This window comes from Bufo gargarizans, chromosome 5, assembly GCF_014858855.1.
Source record: "Bufo gargarizans isolate SCDJY-AF-19 chromosome 5, ASM1485885v1, whole genome shotgun sequence".
Taxonomy (NCBI): domain Eukaryota; kingdom Metazoa; phylum Chordata; class Amphibia; order Anura; family Bufonidae; genus Bufo; species Bufo gargarizans.
In genome coordinates this window covers 180038747-180058787 of record NC_058084.1, presented here as the reverse complement: position 1 = coordinate 180058787, position 20041 = coordinate 180038747, and the positions used below count along the sequence as shown (strand labels likewise).

The following is a 20041-nucleotide window of genomic DNA, read 5'->3' as shown; positions in this document are numbered from 1 at the left end:
TGAAATGAATACTTCTAAAAATAAAACTCTAAGGGTCCATTCACACGTCCGCAATTCTGTTCCGCATGTATCTATGGGATCCGCAATTCCGTTCCCGAAAAAATAGAACATGTCCTATTCTTGTCCACAATTTCGCAATTTCGGACAAGATTAGGAATTTTCTATTAAGTGCCGGCGATGTGCAGTCCACAAAATGCGGAACGCACATTGCCAGTGTCCGTGTTTTGCGGATCCATGTATCCGCAAAACACACACAGACGTGTGAATGGACCCTTAAAGCGGTATTCCCATCATATACAATGGGCGCATATCGCTAGGATATGCCCCCATTGTCTGATAGGTGCGGGTCCCACATCTGTGACCCGCACCTACAACGAGAGTGGAGTGGGGAGAGCTGTGGCTGGAGGACCCCGGATTTCCCTGCTCCTATTGAAGTAAATGGGAGCGCACTGCGCACGCACGGCCCCTGCTCTTATCCATTTCTATGGGACAGACTGAAATAGCCAAGCCAGCGCTTGGCTATTTTTGGTGGCCCCATAGAAATGAACGGAGGGCGACTGCACATGCGCAGTGCACCCTCTGTTCATTTCCCCGCTCCGTTCTTATTGTAGGTGTGGGTCCCAGAGGTGGGACCCGCACCAATCAGACAATGGGGGCATATTCTAGCGATATGCCCCCATTGTGTGTCATAGTAAAACTCCTTTAAAGAAAGGACCAGAATGAAGAGCCACTACAAAGAGCACCTATCGACAAAGGATCCAGCATGTCTACACATTACATGGACAGACCATTGAATTCAGCAGACACCAAATTGTACCAGTTATAAACTTTTACCATCTATTTTACTTATATTTAAAGTACATTTCTCTTCAAATGCATCTGGCTTTAATACACTTCCCTTCCAAATAATACTCTTTTCTTGAGAGCCCACCAACATTTCCTGTATTTACCAAGAGCTCAGCACTGACACATAATTGGAACATCTGCCAACAACCTAAAGCTGCCTACCCTGTTTTCAAGAGTGTAGAACAAAATGTGAATGGCAAGTGTTCTTGTCATGTGTGCCAGGATCTTGCAAGCCTTAGGCCCCTTTCACACTGGCGAGATTTCTGCGCGGGTGCAATGCGTGAGGTGAACGCATTGCACCCGCACTGAATCCTGACCCATTCATTTCTATGGTGCTGTGCACACGAGCAGTGATTTTCACGCATCACTTGTGCGTTGCGTGAAAATCCCAGCATGCTCTATATTGTGCGTTTTCCACGCAACGCAGGTCCCATAGAAGTGAATGGGGCTGTGTGAAAATTGCAAACATCCGCAAGCAAGTGCGGATGCGGTGCAATTTTCACATACGGTTGCTAGGAAATGATCGGGATGGAGACCTGATCATTATTATTTTCCCTTATAACATGGTTATAAGGGAAAATAATAGCATTCTGAATACAGAATGCATAGTACACTAGCGCTGGAGGGGTTAAAAAAAAATTAATAATTTAACTTGCCTTAATCCACTTGAACGCGCAGCCGGCATCTCTTCTGTCTTCTTCTTTGCTGTGTGCAGGAAAAGGACCTGTGGTGACGTCACTCTGGTCATCACATGATCCATCACCATGGTCCTTTTCCTGCACACAGCAAAGATGAAGACAGAAGAGATGTTGGCTGCGCGATCAAGTGGATTAAGTTGAGTTAAATTTTTATTTTATTTTTTTAACCCCTCCAGCGCTATTGTACTATGCATTCTGTATTCAGAATGCTATTATTTTCCCATTTAACCATGTTATAAGGGAAAATAATACAATCTACAGAACACCGATCCCAAGCCCGAACTTCTGCGAAGAAGTTCGGGTTTGGGTACCAAACATGCCGATTTTTCTCGTGCGCGCGCACCCGCACCTTTCTGGTTTTACACTCGCACCCGCACCTTTTCCCGCAACGCCCGTGTGAAAGAGGCCTTAAGGGTATGACCACTTGAGCGAAACTACATGTTGGAAATAATTCAACAGCTTTTGCCATGTAATCCAATGCAGAAATCCAAGAGTGACCCTTGGATTTCTGGCATTGATGGATCTAACTGTGGATTAGCCCTGAACAGTTTTCACTGAGATATCACACAGATTCTGCATTGAGAGATCACACACATTTCACTTCTTGATGCCCATTTGAAATCCACAGTGAAAAAATTGTGACCGTATGAACGGCCTAAGACCCTTTACCACTGCATGGAACCGGTTTAACTGTACCCAAATACCTGCCCTGTTTTTAATACTAGATGACAATTGCAGATACAGTTGTACCTTTTTTAGTAACCTATCGGAAGCTCCAAATGACCCGAGCTGGTTCTACCTATAAAGGTTACATGACCACACTGCTGACTAGTAATTGGTCCAAGAGAACCATCACTATACTGCTACCAACTATATTGAGGGCATACCATGACCAAAGCTGTGAGCTGACAATGTAAACTAAACCACTGAGTCATTCCAAAAATGTCTTTATGAAGAAATGATCAATTATCATCAAATTCTGATATACGGTATAACACTAACAAATCAGTTGTTAGCATTTGAGTAAGTAAAAGATAAAAACCCAGTGATTAGTTTCTCTGGACAATATTATTATTTTACTCTAGTTTTCTTAAAAGGTTTGTCCAACCAAATAGTACAATTAATGGGTGTGTAATTAGTACAATTAATGGGTGTGTAAAATAAAATAAAGTCACAAATTTCTGAAAAGTCCTGGCATTCTAGCACCACTGCTAGAACGTCTATGTTCGACTGTAAGTGATGATGTACCATTCCCACCATTCCCACAATCACTGACCTCAGCAGTCACGTGTGCAAGAGGGTATATCACTACAGAGGCTTAGTTGTCACATGCCATTCTTGCACACGCAACCATTGAGGCCAGTGATTGGCCGCAATGGTCACATGAAAGGGAAAGGGATACCATCGCACCCAGACTGATGGGGACTGGAGCAGTACTGCTGGAATGATGGGGCTTTCAAAAGGCGAATAACATTTTTATTTTATTTTTATTTTTTTACACCCCCCCTCTACTTAAATATTACTTTATTATAAATATATTCTCAAATACCTTTCGTTAGTTATAATGGCTCATTTTGTCTAGGAAGCAATCATCAGGGGAAATAACATGGCTGTCGTCCTGTTAGTACAGACAGAACCTGTCCTAATCTGCAGGACAAGTTACTTCATAAAACTGAGCTTAAGAGCTGCCTCATCCTACTCTCTGCTGTACTTGTCAGAGATTATGATTAGTGTTAAGCGAAGTCGCTTCGGTCAAAACTTTGTTTGAATGCTGTAAGGAGATTCGTCTCTGTGCAGTATTCAAATGTATGGGCTCCGCCAACATGAAATTCATTATCCCCGAAACTGATTGATACTTCTTTTAGTAACTTTGGACATCGATTATTTAACTTGAAAACTATTTTAAAACTGGGATCTAAAGTCGGCTTCAGTACCTAGGTACCAGTAGGTACCGAAGCTGACTTCAGAGCCCAGTTTTAAAATTGCAGAGCAAATACAAGGATGAGGCAGCTCTTTAGCTCAGTGTTGTGAAGTAACTTGTCCTCCTGTGTGATTAGGACAGATTTTGTGTGTACTACGGATGTTGGTCATTTTATTTCCCCTGATGATTGCTTCCTAGACCAAACAAGCCATTATAACTAATGAAAGGGAATATATGATTGGGAATATATTTATAGTAAAGTAATATTTAAGTAACATAGTATATAAGGCTGAAAAAAGACATTTGTTCATCCACTTCAGCCTGTTATCCTGCAAGTTGATCCAGAGGAAGGCAAAAAAAAACCTGTGAGGTACAAGCCCATTTTCCCCACTTAAGGGGGGAAAAATTCCTTTCCGACTCCAATAAGGCAATCAGAAGTATTTTCATTTTCTTAATTCCTAGAGAACCCCTTTAATTACTTTATGTTAATCTTACTTTAAAGCGCTTTTCTGGGAGTACAATAATGATGACTTATCCTGATGATAGGTCATCAGTATCTGTTTGGTGGGGGTCTGACTCCCGGAACCCCCACCAATCAGCTATTTGAAGGAGGACAGTGAAAACTGTGGCCTCCCCACAGTTTACCAAGCACAATGCCATAAATTGTATAGTATAGTGGCTGTGCTTAGACGCTTCACTTGAATAGAATTGAGCAGTACTGGCCACATGACTGATGAATATGACGTTCCTGGCCTAGGAAGAGGCAACAGCATTCACCAGAACAACCACTCTTTAAACATTGGATCGGTGGGGGTTCTGGGAATTGAACAAAAAAGAGTGGTAGGACAGCACCACTTACTTGAATTCATTCAAGAGGCTTTGCGGCGGTGCTCGTGACGTCAGGTCCCGGCCTCATAGACCCCACAGATACCAGAAAAAACGAAGAAGGTCACGGCACTCCAAAGGCTATTCAGTGTTTTTATTACACCACAAAATCAGCAGCAACGTTTCGACAATAGTCTTTTTCAAGCTACAACTAGTAGCTTGAAAAAGACTATTGTCGAAACGTTGCTGCTGATTTTGTGGTGTAATAAAAACACTGAATAGCCTTTGGAGTGCCGTGACCTTCTTCGTTTTTTCTGGTTCTGGGAATTGGACACCCACCGATCAGATATTGATGGCCTATCTTGAGGACGTCTCTGGCAGCAGTTTTCTACCGTCTCCATATAGAGTATACATGGAAACCTGATCATGTGTATGTGGGGGACGTTCGATTCAAAGCTTTCTAATCTATATAGTTGGGTTATGTTTTCTGGTAATCATCTGTGCAGTCTTTATGACCACCTAGAACTCTGTTCTAAAAGAGTTAATTTGGAAGTCTGCCCTGGCAATTTGTAATGGTTCAAATGTAAGCAATAGACGTCTGCAAAGTTTCAAGTGTTTTGGGCAGGTTTTATACAGCTTTACATGTATTTCCCAGCATCTGTACCCCCTAGGCTCCTACAATAGCTGTTGAAACAGAAAAACTTGAAGTACACTTTTTGCAAGCATGTCTTTGCCAGCTTATGTTGGCTATAAAATGAGTCTACTAACGCCTGAGTTAGAGCCGCAGGAAATAGAATTATATTTTATTGGGACAGGAAACGTTTTCTGTTTGTATAATAACAGGTTTATGGAAGATTTTCTTTCAGGGTTATTGTTCAGCTTTTGTACAGAAAGTAAGTCAGTCAGATGTTATCGATTGTAGTCCATAGACCTAGATGGAACTACCGTAATAGGTGGAAAAAGAGATTTCTGGAGAAATAGGAAAGCTACAGATAACTGGAATCCAGAAATGGTGCTGCTTCAGCAAGGCATAGTTGCTGCCGATCATTTTTGTTTAAAGTTGTATGGGCTGGATTTTTTTGAACTGGGAGACAGGTTGGTAGTCGGCGTCTTCCAGTCCACACACCTAATCCATTACAGGTTCCCTGGCCCCAGGTAAGGCCAGCTGGGTTAAACAAGGAGGGATAGATCAACCCTCAGTGTATGAGTCTGGGGGAGGAAGTGACCCTACAGAGAGGGAAGCCTGAGAGGCTTGTGTGGTCACAGCTAGGTGGGCTGCTAGAACGTGCGGCTTAGAGAAGTTGGACCTCTCCCCTGGACTTATTTTTGGTGAGCTGACCTGTTAAGGGTTGGAGCCTGAGACCCTGTGGGTAAACTGCGCTTTAGAGGTGAGTCAGGGAGAAGACCTCTGTATTATCTAGGCCCCAGACTTGTGGAGAACTAGATAAGAATAGGTTACAGAAGAAAGGAACTTGAGTCCATTGACTACAAAGTATCGTACTATGATCTGATAACACATCTCTGTGAGGAATATGGATTAATATTTACTGTCAGCCATGTCCCCACACCAGCCATCAGCTGTCAGATAGCAGAGATAGTGAGCTCCACAGGGGGGCCCTGCTTCAAAGCCAGCATATGGCAGAGAACCTCTAGCAGTCCACTAGTGTTTACAACTTTTCACACTTCCATACGGTCAGCCAGGAACCAAGATGATGTGACATGAAGAATCTCTCAGCAGGAGGTCTAGTCCATTCCCCAGTTCAATCAAATCTAGCAGACAGCATGGAACCAGCGATTTATAAGGAATTATGAATCGCCAGGTCATCACAGGCACAAACCGGATACATATTTGTGTCCCTGTGGCCTCAATAAACAGGCCCGTGGTCTTAGTGTGGTGGTGGGAGGCAAGGGAAGGGAGATATACATATCTCCCCACAGAAACCAAATAACGGTACCATGCTTGGACTCTACTGGTAGCCCAAACCATCTCCCTGTGACCTGGTCTGGAGCTATGAATCCTAAAGGGTTTTGTGGGTCATTTGCTGCCAGTCCAGCAGAGGGGGGGGTGGACCCCTCCCAGAGGCCGGGAGGGGAGGGGCCGGCTACAGGTTAAAAGGCTTGTGCCAGCAAGCGGGCGGGTCTTTCTCTGAAGGAGGGTCATGTGTTTAGAGGGACCTGCAACCAGCTGACATCACTGCCCTCCATGTGACTACAGCAAAGGACTAATCATAACCCAAATGAACATTTATCTACCCGGTTACTGACTTGTATTCTGTGTTATCCTGTTCGTAGCATATTACCTGTATTTGTAACCTCAGACCACTGTATATATTCCTTGTGTATATTGTGTTATCTAGTGTGCTCTTAAGGTGATTAAATATATCATTTAATCTTGTGCTGTCTTGTATCGCGATCACGAATCCCCACGTCCATGTTTCGGCCTAGTCATAAGCTACCGTTTTGTCACCCTTTATAATCCCGTTAGCAGACCAGACTTATATCAAATGAGAAGCTGGTGGCAGATTTCCCGGGCTGAGGAAGCGCCGTTTCACTGGGGCAGTGACCAGGCTCCCTCAGCTTGTTGCCTCTCTGTGCCCTTGTGTACAAGAGGAGTCGGTGTAATCCTTACCAAGTTGACCTTACATGGTCCTCCGGGAGGGCATAACGTCACATCTTGGTAACCAGTGACCATACCGTATCTCGTGACGTCAGTTGGGGCACGAGGGGTACGGTATTCGTCACAATCTGCTATTGCTATGATATACTAATAATGTTAATAATATGGTATTTCACATAATAATTGTGGTAGCTACAGTAAATTGCACACGTTTTCCTAAGAGCAGCAGCACACATACCTTGTTGTACACACAGAAGCAAGAGTTGGAAGATGTTTCTTAGGAATGTATCCTGGTGCCAGCCTTGCCTGGAGCTTCACAGATGTCTGTGTGTTATGCAAACAATTCATGACTGCAGGACAAGTGCCAAGAGATCCGTGGCACCACATTCACAATTAGGATTGCACTCTGATAGCATCACGTAAATATGTTAAATAGTTCAACCTATGTTTCAGTCACCAGATATATTCCACTACTTCATCAAAACCTAAGTGCAACCCTCTATAGATAGGATTAACTAACTGTATGAAAAAACAAAAAGGAGATCAGTTAATGAGATGTCACATAAGTGGGATAGTCCACCCGGCTGCTTGTCATCAATATAGGATGCCCAAACCATCAATCTTGAGGGTTTTGTGATATGGTAGTTTTATGTTTTTAACAGTTTGGTGCATCTTCTTTTTAGGAAGCGTATGTTATGGCCAGCGTGGATAATCCTCATGTGTGCCGTTTGCTGGGAATTTGCCTAACCTCCACTGTCCAGTTGATCACACAGCTCATGCCTTACGGCTGTCTTCTTGACTATGTTCGTGAACATAAAGACAATATTGGCTCAAGACATCTTCTCAACTGGTGTGTGCAGATTGCTAAGGTAAAGTCAATCTTAACTAGTTTTTCTGTATCAAAGGAAGTTTGCATGGGCGAGTGTTTATGTCTGTCTGTCTGGGGTGTGCATATGTGAACAGGAGCTAAGTTCCGTGTATCTCACCCCAGATTCAGCACTGCAGTTGCTGTCCAGCTGCTGACTAACTAGCTTATCCGCTCCCCTATAAACACCTGCTTGTCTCTCTTACTCCTTGCCTCATCAATACAGGTACTGCTAGGTTCTGCTAGTCTGTTTTACTTCTGAGCTGTCTGAGCTATAATCTGTTTACCTGTCGATATACTGACAGTTGCCTTCCTGGACTTTGACCTCAGCCTGTTCCCTACTATACATTAGCCTGATTTCTCTGGGACTGCGCTCTGGCGGCCCTGATGCCCCGCACGGTAGCACTCGATATTCACAGATCCGGCAGGCTATTCATGGCTGGAACAGACTGCCAGATCTGCTTACAGCAAATGTGAAACAGGCCTTAACTGGATGAGAGGACTTTGTCCGGTTTGGAGGTACTGTTTCTCTTTATGGAGAGCACCTGGTAGGCATAAGGATTATTATAGACCAAGCAATGCTCCTCTGGGAAAAAGGTATGCAAATTACCTCTATTTTCAAAAAGAAAAGAAAGCTGAGCTTTAAATGCCACTAGATATAAGGAAGATATCCTATTAGTCAATGCTTAACCTTTTAAACAGGCTTTGTGACATAACTCGGATAATAGCTAAACCAGAACCTCATCTGCAAACAGTTGTTGTTAATTTCTGAGATGTCTACACTACAATCTAGCCACAGTTCTGATACCCTAGGACCAACTAGGTTATCTCTAACTCTTTTAATTCTTACTTTTTATCTCACTAGGGAATGAGTTATCTTGAAGATCGACGATTAGTCCACAGAGATTTAGCTGCCCGCAATGTCCTTGTAAAGACACCAAACCATGTTAGAATTACAGATTTTGGGTTGGCCAAGCTTTTGGGGGCAGATGAAAAGGAATATCATGCAGAAGGTGGAAAGGTGAGATGGAAGAAGTATATCTGCCATGATTACTGTGCCATAAAACACTGGATGATCAGTTGTGACATATATCTAATTACATTAAAGGGGTGAACCACTTTCTCTCTGTTGTTGATCAGTATGTTTGTAAGATGACTATATGGCACTTACTAATATAGTCTTTGTTGATATTCTGCACCATTTTCTATATTTCATAAGTTTCCCTTGTTAGTCAAGTCTGTTATGCTGTCCACATAGAGGTCCTGTCCATAAAATGGCTTCTAATGGAGGCATGTGACCAGGCAAATCACTCAGTCGCCTCGATTTAAGCTCACTGCACCTGCAATAAAACTCTCACCATTACAAGTGCAGATTGCAGATGTGGTGTCTTTGGAGAAGGCTGAGTGATGTGTCTCAAGTTATTTTTGTCTAGTCACATGACCCTCCATCAGTGGCCATATTATGGACAGATCTTCTGTGTAGACAGCACAGAAGGTTTACCCAAGAAGGGGACATGACATATGAAATGCAGCAAATGGCACAGAATATCAACAAAGGCAATATTAGTAAGTGTCATATAGTCATTCTACACATTGGTACAAAAAGTGGCCAACCCCTTTAAATTTCAATGAACTCTTTAAACAGCTCATCCTGGAAAATAGTTTGAGGTCATAAAATTGAAGTTTTATGTCAATAAAATGAGATATTTTTTTGGTGAGCATTTGTTTGTCTGACTACTACATATATCCAGTTTTCCACCAATATCACAAATATGGAGAAAGCAGAACAAGTCACTGTCGAACCCCTCCAGCAGTGGCTTACCTTTAGCAAAACAAAAGAGCAGGGTTGTTGAAATCCAACATGTCCAAACTTTGTTTCCAGTGACAAATGCCATTGAGGGACAATCAGGAGACCTCCATACACTTTAGTTTGTTAGCAAGATCAGCTGCCATTAATATTGGCTGGTTCTTTCCACTTAAGAGGGTGCAGTTACTCATGTTCTTAATGACAAAATTATACATTTGTTAAGGAGTCAAATGTTCTTTTTTTGACCCTTTAGATCTGCCAGTAACACTTAAAGGGATTCTGTCACCTCCTCTAACCCAAAAAACGATTTTAAAGCAGCCATGAAGCACAGCTTACCTTGATTAGGCTGTGCTGTTTTATCTTGTAATCCGTCCAGCAGTTTCTGCAAAAAACGACTTTTATTGATATGCAAATGAGTCCTGAATGTGCCCAGAGGGGCGTTTTGTTCCTCTTAGAGAGCCCAGTACCGCCCCTCTTTCAGTGCCCAGCCCGCCTTCCTTGCACTGTCTAACCGCCCCCAGCCTGCCACAGCCTCTCCTCCCTCTCCCTCACGCCGAACGAACTCTCACACAGGCGCAGTACCCACTGAGGGCTGCGCCTGTGCGATCAGCAGGAGACTGAGGGCAGGAGCTTCATCCTCGTTACTGGGCATGCGCCGAGCCCAGTGACGTCCGATGCTCGCTCTTCCCTCAGTCAGCAGGGAAGAGCGAGCATCGGACGTCACTGGGCTCGGCGCATGCCCAGTGACGAGGATGAAGCTCCTGCCCTCAGTCTCCTGTTGATCGCACAGGCGCAGCCCTCAGTGGGTACTGCGCCTGTGCGAGAGTTCGTTCGGCGTGAGGGAGGAGAGGCTGTGGCAGGCTGGGGGTGGTTAGACAGTGCAAGGAAGGCGGGCTGGGCACTGTAAGAGGGGCGGTACTGGGCTCTCTAAGAGGAACAAAACGCCCCTCTGGGCACATTCAGGACTCATTTGCATATCAATAAAAGTTGTTTTTTGCAGAAACTGCTGGACGGATTACAAGATAAAAGAGCACAGCCTAATCCAGGTAAGCTGTGCTTCATGGCTGCTTTAAAATCGTTTTTTGGGTTAGGGGAGGTGACAGAATCCCTTTAAGACATCAGAAATGTCAGGTTTTAAGTGATTTTATTCCTTGACTTGCACCTAATGTAAAACGCTTTAAATATTAGGCATTCGCCTAGCGTTATATACAGCATGTACAGTATCAACCCTATTAAACCAGGCATACTGTTTGATATGGTTGATAATGATGACTAGAATGAGCCCCTTCTCTCTGCAGTCAGTATTACCAATGCAGAGAAATTCTTATCTTTAATTATATGCAGATGAAGTGCTGAGAGCATGGCAGGCCTGCCTTAGCGCCTCGGAGCACCACTTCACCTCCACCATCTCCCAGTTGCCACTCCCCCTCCCAGTCAGAATTATAAGGCCAAGCATCAGAGGAGTGATGATGCCTCACCCTTAAATCTCACTGGGTGGAGGAGTGGCAGCAGAGATGGATGTGAAGCGGTGCTCCGAGGGGCTTGGTCAGCCTCTCAGTGCTCTGAGTGCCTCATTTGCATACAGCAAAAAATAAAAATGTATCTGCATCGGTAATACTCATTTTAGTCACCATCCTCAAACATACCAGGCTTGGTTTAATAGGGTTGATCGTGGGTGACAGATGTTATTTTTGTCACATTAGCTTGGAAGTTGAAAATTTGCGTTTTACCCTTTAGGTCCCAATTAAATGGATGGCACTGGAGTCCATTTTGCACAGAATATATACCCATCAAAGTGACGTGTGGAGCTATGGTGAGTTTTCTTCATTGTATACAGACACTTATCATTGGCATATTTAATTCAAATATAAGATTTATAGTTCAAATTTGTTTTCAGGCGTCACAGTATGGGAGCTTATGACTTTCGGGTCTAAACCATATGATGGAATTCCAGCCAGTGAAATTTCAACAATTCTAGAAAAAGGAGAGCGTCTTCCTCAGCCTCCCATATGCACTATTGATGTGTACATGATTATGGTGAAATGTAAGAAAATCTGCTTTTTATTTACATTAATATTGTCTTGATGTCGGTAGCAATGTTATTGAGCTGTTTTGGCTGTGATTTTATGACGTCTGAGTTATAATCTACTCTTTAATGTATTGTATATATCATGCAGTATAAACACTCTATTAGTCATCTGTAATATACTGCAGCTATATAAAACTAGATTATGGTCAGGCATCTTCTAAGTAAACATTTTTAAACCCCAGAAATGTCTCAGCATGAATACATTTTTGTTAACTAGTTGATTTCTTGAACTGAGTATGAGTAGATCTCGGCGATCCATTTGTATTTAATAGACACTACAATAAAAAAAAAGTGATGTTTTGAGATTTATCAAAACTGGTGTAAAGGAAAACTGGAAAAATCTGATTTCACCTTTCATTTTTCATAATTCCTTTGGAAACTGAAAGGCAGAATTTAATTGGTTGCTATGGGCAATTAGGCCACTTTTCCTTTACATAAGTTTTAATAAATCTTCCCAAATGTTTCCGCTGCATATCCATCATTTCTAAAAGAGAAGCACAGTTTTAGTAATATGTGTTTTTGGTTTTACTATATGTAGGTTGGATGATAGATGCTGAAAGTCGTCCAAAATTCCGTGAGTTAAGCGCAGAATTTAGTAAGATGGCTCGTGACCCGACACGCTACCTTGTCATACAGGTAAGAACTGAATAGTATTGATTGGTATCAAGAAAGTCTTTTCTTAGTACAACATCACAAGAGTCTTCAGTAGAGATCTAGTTGTAACTTATTGGCCAATGCACAAGAGTTTTTGGCTGCCACACAGATGCCTCGGTACTGTACTGCCCTGCATGCCACCTGCAAGATGTGTTTACTAGTAAAGATAAGGCCCGGGCCACACTGGCATCATGTTTTTTCAGCCAGGGCATAGGTGTGCCAAACCTCCCTTGACAGAAAGGAACTAATGCAAGTGTGAACATGGCTAATACTGTGTCAAATGATTATAAATAATCTAATATCACAATGTAATATTTTTGTAGGGAGATGACAGAATGAATTTACCCAGCCCCCCTGCCTCTAAGATCTACCAGACTTTGAATGATGAGATGGGAGATATTGTTGATGCTGAAGAATATTTGATTCCACATCAAGGATTTTTTACCAGTCCCCAAACATCTCAAACGCCGCTCCTGAGTACAACGGTACGGTTATATTTATTTTATGAATTTAGACAAAGTCCGTGGTATGTAGTATATGAGTCTTGAATAATGTTTGTACTATTATTTTTAGAGTTCCACAAGCAACAATTCACCCATCATATGCATTACTCGAAATGGGGTAAGTCTATATGTGCTGAACATACTGCCAATGATTGGAAGTGGAAATAAATCAGTGTCTATCAACTTACTGTATCATGGATACTGGAAGATTATCTGCCGGTGTAAGTGAGCCCTTATTCTGCCTTTAGCTGTACTTGGACCCATGATAATTTCATGATGTACAGGATCTGTATGTAGAATGATAATCACTGTGTGTTTTGCTCCATCTGGCTTCATAGTTCAAATATAGTTCAAATATACATACATATTATGCTTTTGAACCAACCAATTATGGTGCTGACATGTGGGAGCCTTCAGCCTCATGTATTTGCAGTGACCAGATGTAATGCTTACTTTAAACTTATAATTTGCGTTTCTATTTACTTCACACAGGGTCTGTCACTCAGAGAAGACAGCTTCATCCAGAGATATAGCACCGATCCAACAGTCATTTTGAATGACAGCATTGACGAAGAATTCCATCCTGTTCCAGGTAGGTAACAGTGTACTAGATAGATAGATCTGAGATAGATATATCTGAGATAGATAGGTAGATATAAGATAGATAGATAGATAGATAATAGCTATTAGATAGATAGTTAATAGATAGATATTAGATAGATAGTTAGATAGATATTAGATAGATAATTAATAGATAGATAGGTAATACATATTAGATAGATAGATATTAGATAGATAGGTAGATAGATAAATAGATAGATAATAGATATTAGATAGATAGATAGAGCAACCCCACGAGTCCGTCTTTTATATCATGTCTTATTGACAGATTTTGGAAGACTGTAAGTTATGTAGATGTTGACCAGTTATGATAACATGTAAAGATGCCCTCGTCTAAGCTGCCCATTGCAGCATAAATCAAAGTTATAAAGTAGCGTGCATTGTATTTCAATTAACCGTGAAGAGTCATGTTGTGGGTCTATTATGAGTCTATTACAATCCAACTACAGCAGCATGGATGCTAGTACACGTTGGCCCATTGCACATGTGCTGGATGCCAGATGAACTAGCTTGTAATGACTTCCTTTGGGAAGTTCTTTATGACCATAGGTGTCTTGCTTGGGTAATTAACACATACCACTCAATATTTTATACCTTAGGTTTCAAGGGACAGTTTGCACAAGGGCGTTTTTACAAACCTATCTTACTATTAGGTGTAATGCAATGATGGTGGCCGAAAATCTGGTGACACATACCCTTCAACTAATCTCATGAAGACAACCCCTGTCTATATGCGTTACTAGGACATATGCATGTTATGTGGCTCCCCCGTCCATATATTCATCTAAATGGTTTCTGCAGGGGAAATGCATAGCTGGCCTCTCCAAAATCATAGCACAGATATATATTTTCCATGCTCTTGACTCCTGTCAGTGAAGTAATAATACAGTTCTAAAGGGACAGCTTCATACATGTATTATATTACTATCCTTCTCCATTCCAGAATATGTCAACGAGACGAATTCAAAGCCACAGATCTCAACCATCGCAAACCCAGTTTACCATAATCTCCTTCCCGGGGACACAAAGCCTTCAAATGGCATTCATAGGAATTCCTATGGGAATGGTGTGAACAATCCAGAATACCTGAACTCAGGTCAGACCTTCGTAAACCACTCAGAAAATGACTATCCTGCCATCTGGGAGCAAAAAATTGGCCAGCAAATAAGCCTGGACAATCCTGACTACCAACAGGACTTTTTCCCAAAAGAAACCAAAATCAATGGATTTAAAATTCCTGCGGCAGAAAATCGTGAATATTTGTCACCAAAAAGTGACTATATTGAAGCTTCAGCATGACCAATAGCTGGTTCAAACATTCCTGGCATTCTGCCAACCGGGGCACAGTGAGTTCTCAGAGGACGCTTGTAGACAATGGACCCTAATGAATTGAATGCATATTGCAGTACTTGGGCACTTACACTTGTACATTGAATATATTGGGATCTATAGCTCCCAGTGAATCATCCTCAATGTTCCTCCGTTGTTTTGTTCTGAAAGACAACACCTCTAACACGTTTATATATAAATATATATTAAGAGATTTTTTTTTAATTTGCAAAAAATGCTTTTTAATTCCTGTGTTTTTATAATGTGTCAAGATATCCTTTCACCTTTTTGTTTTCTGTGTTTTGTCCAAGTTAACTGGTATTTGTGCATAAAAGTTAATATACAGAACCTGTTGTCATTCTAAGCATGAAATCTAGTGGATAAAGTATATTTTAATATTTAGCAGTCTTATGTCGGGGAAAAGAGACGCTACCGTAAAAAAAAAAGTGCATAATCACAACTAGATGTTTTCCAATGGCATTTCATATGTCTGTGTTTTGGAACTGACTCATTGGATAATATGTATATATTGGAGTATAATAAGTGTAAAATTGTTTAAAATCGGATTCATGTATGGCACTGAATTGCACAGCGATATTCAAACATAGCAAGCCTCATTATCATATATGACCGATTTACCAGTGGTTGTCAGGGCAGACATGTACCAGTTGCCAAGAAATGTAGCATGGTGTACCACAAGTTCAGATAGGAGGGCTATCACCACCTTAAATGGGTTTTCCAGGAGTTCAGTAATGATGGCCTATCAATATCTGATTGCTGTGGGCCCAACTCCTGGCCCCTCGCAGATCAGCTGTTTGAAGATGCCGTTGAATTCCTGTGAGTGCCACGGCCTCTTTATAGACCAGTGACATCACGTTCATTGGTTACATTGCCTATTTGCAGCTCAGTCCCATTGAAGTGAATAGGCCAAGCACCACCATTATACAATGTATGGCGCTGTGCTTGGTAAGGTGTGAGGAGGCCACAGTGCTCATGACCTCTTCAAAAGGCTGATTGGCAGGAATCGGACCCCCACTGATCAGATATTGATGATCTGCACTAAGGGTATGCCATCAATATGGTACTTCAGAAAAACACAGTTGAAAGATTAATTACAGTGCTGCCTGCTGATTTTCTGAGACTTTTTAACTGATGACCTATCCTCTGCTGTTTGAGAAGGCACCGAGGCTCACAGTAGCGCAATGGCCTTCTCTCTTATACATTGTACAGTGGCTGTGCTTGATATCGCAGCTTAATCCCACTCACTTGAATGGGGCTGATCTGCAAATAAGCCATGTGACCAAAAAAAGTGACGTCACTAGCCTAAGATAAGCTACAAGAAGGCCTTGGCGTTTATAGGACTTTTGCAGCCTACTCAAACAGCTGATTGGTTGGGATCCTGGGTTAAAAAGTAATGGAAGGCATAACTTGTAACTAAGGGGTCCAAATTTGAACTGTAAAACAGGGCCTCCCCATGTATCATGTACTATTTTAATACTAGTGTTTTCTTATGTGGCAGAGGGGGCTATAGTCACTCAGGTACCAAGGTCCAGTTTGACTGCTACCTCAATACCCCTATAGCTATGGCCCTAGTATACTAGACTGTGTGTAAAGGACTGGGTTAACAAGGGTTATATGAGAATGGAAGAAGAGTTTAATCTTTTGTCCATGAGCTGGGTCTGGCATGCAGCAGATCTCCATTCAGTTAAAAAGGCCTGAGCTGCAGAGGTAGCAGACCAGGTCCATAAACAAATATATGGTGCTGTTGCAGGAATTTCATACAACCCTTTTAACGACAAGGCTTGTGGGTCAGCCAAATTAAAAGGACAGATTTGCTCCAAATTCTCCCTAGAGGAAGAACTACAAGCACCTCACTCACGACTTAGGATTTGATCTTGGGACCCAGATGCTTTTGTTGTACAGGTGCCCTCTGTTGTCAAGGTCCTTGAAGATAGTGGTACTTTCTTGTGCTGGTATTTCTTAAAGGCTATGGACATGTTTGGGGCATTTTTTCTTAATTATTGCATTGTACTCATTTTGGGTTAAAAATGCTTATTTCAATTGATCTTTATTAAACAATTTAACAGTTTTCTCTGTACAGCTGAGTCCCATCATACACAAGCTCTGATGGCTGAGCCTGTAGCCCTCATCTCTGGACTCCTGACAGCTCATAAACACCCATTTTAGCTCAATTCTTATAAAAGTGATTAGAATATGGCGTAAAAGAAATGTGTCATCAGAAAAAGACCTATTGTTTAAATCACATTTTTGTGTTAAACATATTTTTCATTTTATTTTTATTCAAGTCAATATCTATATACTGTATAAACAAAAAACATAAAATCTTACAGTTTTCACTCTTAGCCAACTAAGCCTAATAGGCTCCACTTCTTGGTCTGTACAGATCACTTTACTGCAGTTACCTGCTTATCTTTCATTCTAATCCTGCCTCTAATGATATTACCTATGTGTATAGATAAGACATGTTCCACCATTCATAATAGGTGATTGTCAGAGCTTATCTATTCTTTCCACACAGCATGCCTAGAAAGCTATCCCATAGATCATGGTCCTTGTGGCTGCCATAAAGCACTTTTCTTAATGCTTTCTAAATGCTGTTAAAAACTGCTCAGGGCGGCCCATAATAATGTTCAGGAAGTAAAATAAAATCTATAATCAGAAAATAAAATCAGATTAGAAAAATAGGATATGTGCTACTATTTGGCTTTAGCTGGCAGAAAGAAAGTGTAAGGCTGGTTTCACACGAGCAAGTTCAATGCATTGAACCCGCAGCGTGCGTCTGAGAACGCTCCCGTCCTGACCTACATAGCACTGATAGGATCGCATATCACTGACATAATGCTGTCAGTGTTATCCAATACATTCCAGAACTCTGAGGGTTACACATCATCATAAATCAATATAATACTACGTGCATAGGTAGGTCAGGACAGGATCTCTTGCAGACACACACTGCGAGTTCAACGCATTGAACTTGCTTGTGTGAAACCAGCCTGAAGAGAAAGCAATAGTCTGCAGACAAACAGAAACTGTATAGAGAAAACTGCTAAAAAATGTTTAACAAAGACCAATTGAAATGATACTTTGCCTAAGTTTGTGTTGGGCAATAGTACCAGATTCTTCTTTTGGTATTAAATAGCAAAATGTTCTGTGTTGCTTGTAACACTAGTGGTCTAGGGGTACCACTGGCAGTATGCCATCAGGCTTGACCCTAGCATTGGAATGTGATTTATTAGCTGCTTATAATTCATTTTTGAAATTTCCTCCAAGTCAATGCCAATACTCTAAGATATACTGTATTGCATTATTGATTTCCAGGAGTATTGCTGGTTCTTCCTCCTGTGGTTTTTAGTATTATGGCTTGGCCATCACTTTATTTTCATCTAGCCGTATGTCTTTACATTCCTTTTTTAATAAAACTTTACCTTTGTGTCACTGAGTCTCCATCACGTCTGTTGACTACTGCTCACTAGTAGACTACCAGTTTATAAATTGGAGTAGTGCAAAATGGTGTTAATTACACTAGTCATTAAAGGGGTTTTCCGAGATTTTTGTACTAATGACCTGTCCTCTAGATAGGCGATCAGCATCTGATTGGTGGAGGCCCGACGTCCGGGATCCCTGCGGATCAGCTGTTGGGGCTGAGCAGCGATACCAAGCACAGCCGCTATACAATGTACGGCGCTGTGCTTGGTGAGCACGGAGAAGGCCGCGGTGCTCACAGGTGCCTTCTCAAAACAGCAGATGGGCGCAGGTCCAGGGTGTCGATCAGATACTGATAACCTGTCCAGAGGATAGGTCATCAGTAAAAAAAAAATATCTCAGAAAACCCTTTTAAATTGTTATTATGATTATTATTATTATTATTATTATTATTATTATTGTGCTACAACATAATTGTTTTTTTTTTCTACAATTGATTTACTTCCTGTTAGAATTTAATGTTGTTTTTTTAAGATAACCATATACTTTCGCATATTAAAAAATATTTATTTATGTTTATTGTTCATCTTGTAATAATTTTAGACACTGTGAACACCATCTTGCCTTGCGCCTTTTTATTTCCTAGCGAACTTCACTTTGCACTTTGAACTGCACTGTATAAAGCAGAATTTAGATCTGTCTTCAGTAAACTCATAAGCTCCCCCTTGTGGTAGCTGAAGGCAGACAGAAGTTTATCTTTTAACTCAATGGGAAGCAGGGGAATAGGAGTTGCATCTCTTAGGGGTTGTTCATGTCATGTTTAACATATATATTGGGGATAAAGGATGCATAAACATGATAGACTACACTTTTCCCTCCTGCAGCATCCATCAAAAATGGATATATATATATATATTTTGTTTACATGTATAGAGAACAGTGGCTCACCCTCTTCCTATATGGGTAAGGTGCACACCCCCTGGTCCCACCCTTAGGACCAAATATCAAAATACGTCTAGAAAAACAGGTGTGGGGGGGCACACTTCAAAAGACAACACTCAATGGGATAGTGGTAATACACTTTAATGTAAAATTTAAGTTAAGAACATACCCCTAAAACATACATAAAATATGGTACATCAGTGAGTCTGAACCAATCCAATTCAATGCACACTCAGTTTCAGGATGTAATATAGTATACCCGCCGAATGGCTATATATAACAATGTAAACTATTGTCCACAATCAGCGATGCTGTCCAAGTAAAGTCCAGCAACTACAAGCTTTAAAAATTAATGTCCCGCAAGTAGGTGGAGCAGATGTATGCGTTTGCGTCCACTAACTGCCGAGCTAATAATCGGCCTATTCACTCCAGTGCACTTCCAGTATACTGCCCGTAGTTAAGAGCTTGAAAATGCTTTAATACAATGAGATTTGTGCTCCAAAACGAGCCCGGTCTTACCCGTCACCGCCGCTGTAGCGTTGGTCCAGGAGGCCGCACACCCGCAGCGTCCCACGTGGTGTGCTACTGCCTGTACGCGGCGTCCCACGTGACCTGGTATCCAAGGGGACCGGATGCAAGCTCGTATGACGTCTATCTTGTGCGTCAGCTTCCACTCAATGCTCTTTATTCCATATCTCTTTCTTTTCCTTGCCGGCTTTCTTGCTTTTCTTTACTACTATGTAGATCAACGCTCACTCTAGACACCGCCAGGCGCGTTTCGGGGTCTCAAGCCCCTTCCTCAGTGGCCTACTGAGTGAATGGATCCTCACTCTTTATAGGTGGTCAGCTCCACCCTCCTTACTCCATATTGCTTATGCTC

At 41.7% G+C, this 20041-nt stretch overlaps 1 protein-coding gene across 1 annotated transcript in view; it reads left to right on the top strand.

The window, feature by feature from the left end:
• EGFR (epidermal growth factor receptor) overlaps positions 1 to 18792 on the top strand; it is a 208302-nt gene extending 189510 nt beyond the window's left edge. Inside the window, exons 20-28 of the mRNA XM_044295282.1 lie at positions 7591 to 7776; positions 8638 to 8793; positions 11317 to 11392; positions 11477 to 11623; positions 12207 to 12304; positions 12646 to 12807; positions 12896 to 12943; positions 13318 to 13417; positions 14390 to 18792. Of these exons, the coding sequence (XP_044151217.1) occupies positions 7591 to 7776; positions 8638 to 8793; positions 11317 to 11392; positions 11477 to 11623; positions 12207 to 12304; positions 12646 to 12807; positions 12896 to 12943; positions 13318 to 13417; positions 14390 to 14745 (1329 nt within the window). The 3' untranslated portion in view covers positions 14746 to 18792. The remainder of the gene's footprint in view (positions 1 to 7590; positions 7777 to 8637; positions 8794 to 11316; positions 11393 to 11476; positions 11624 to 12206; positions 12305 to 12645; positions 12808 to 12895; positions 12944 to 13317; positions 13418 to 14389) is intronic.
• Positions 18793 to 20041: the final 1249 nt, after the last annotated feature.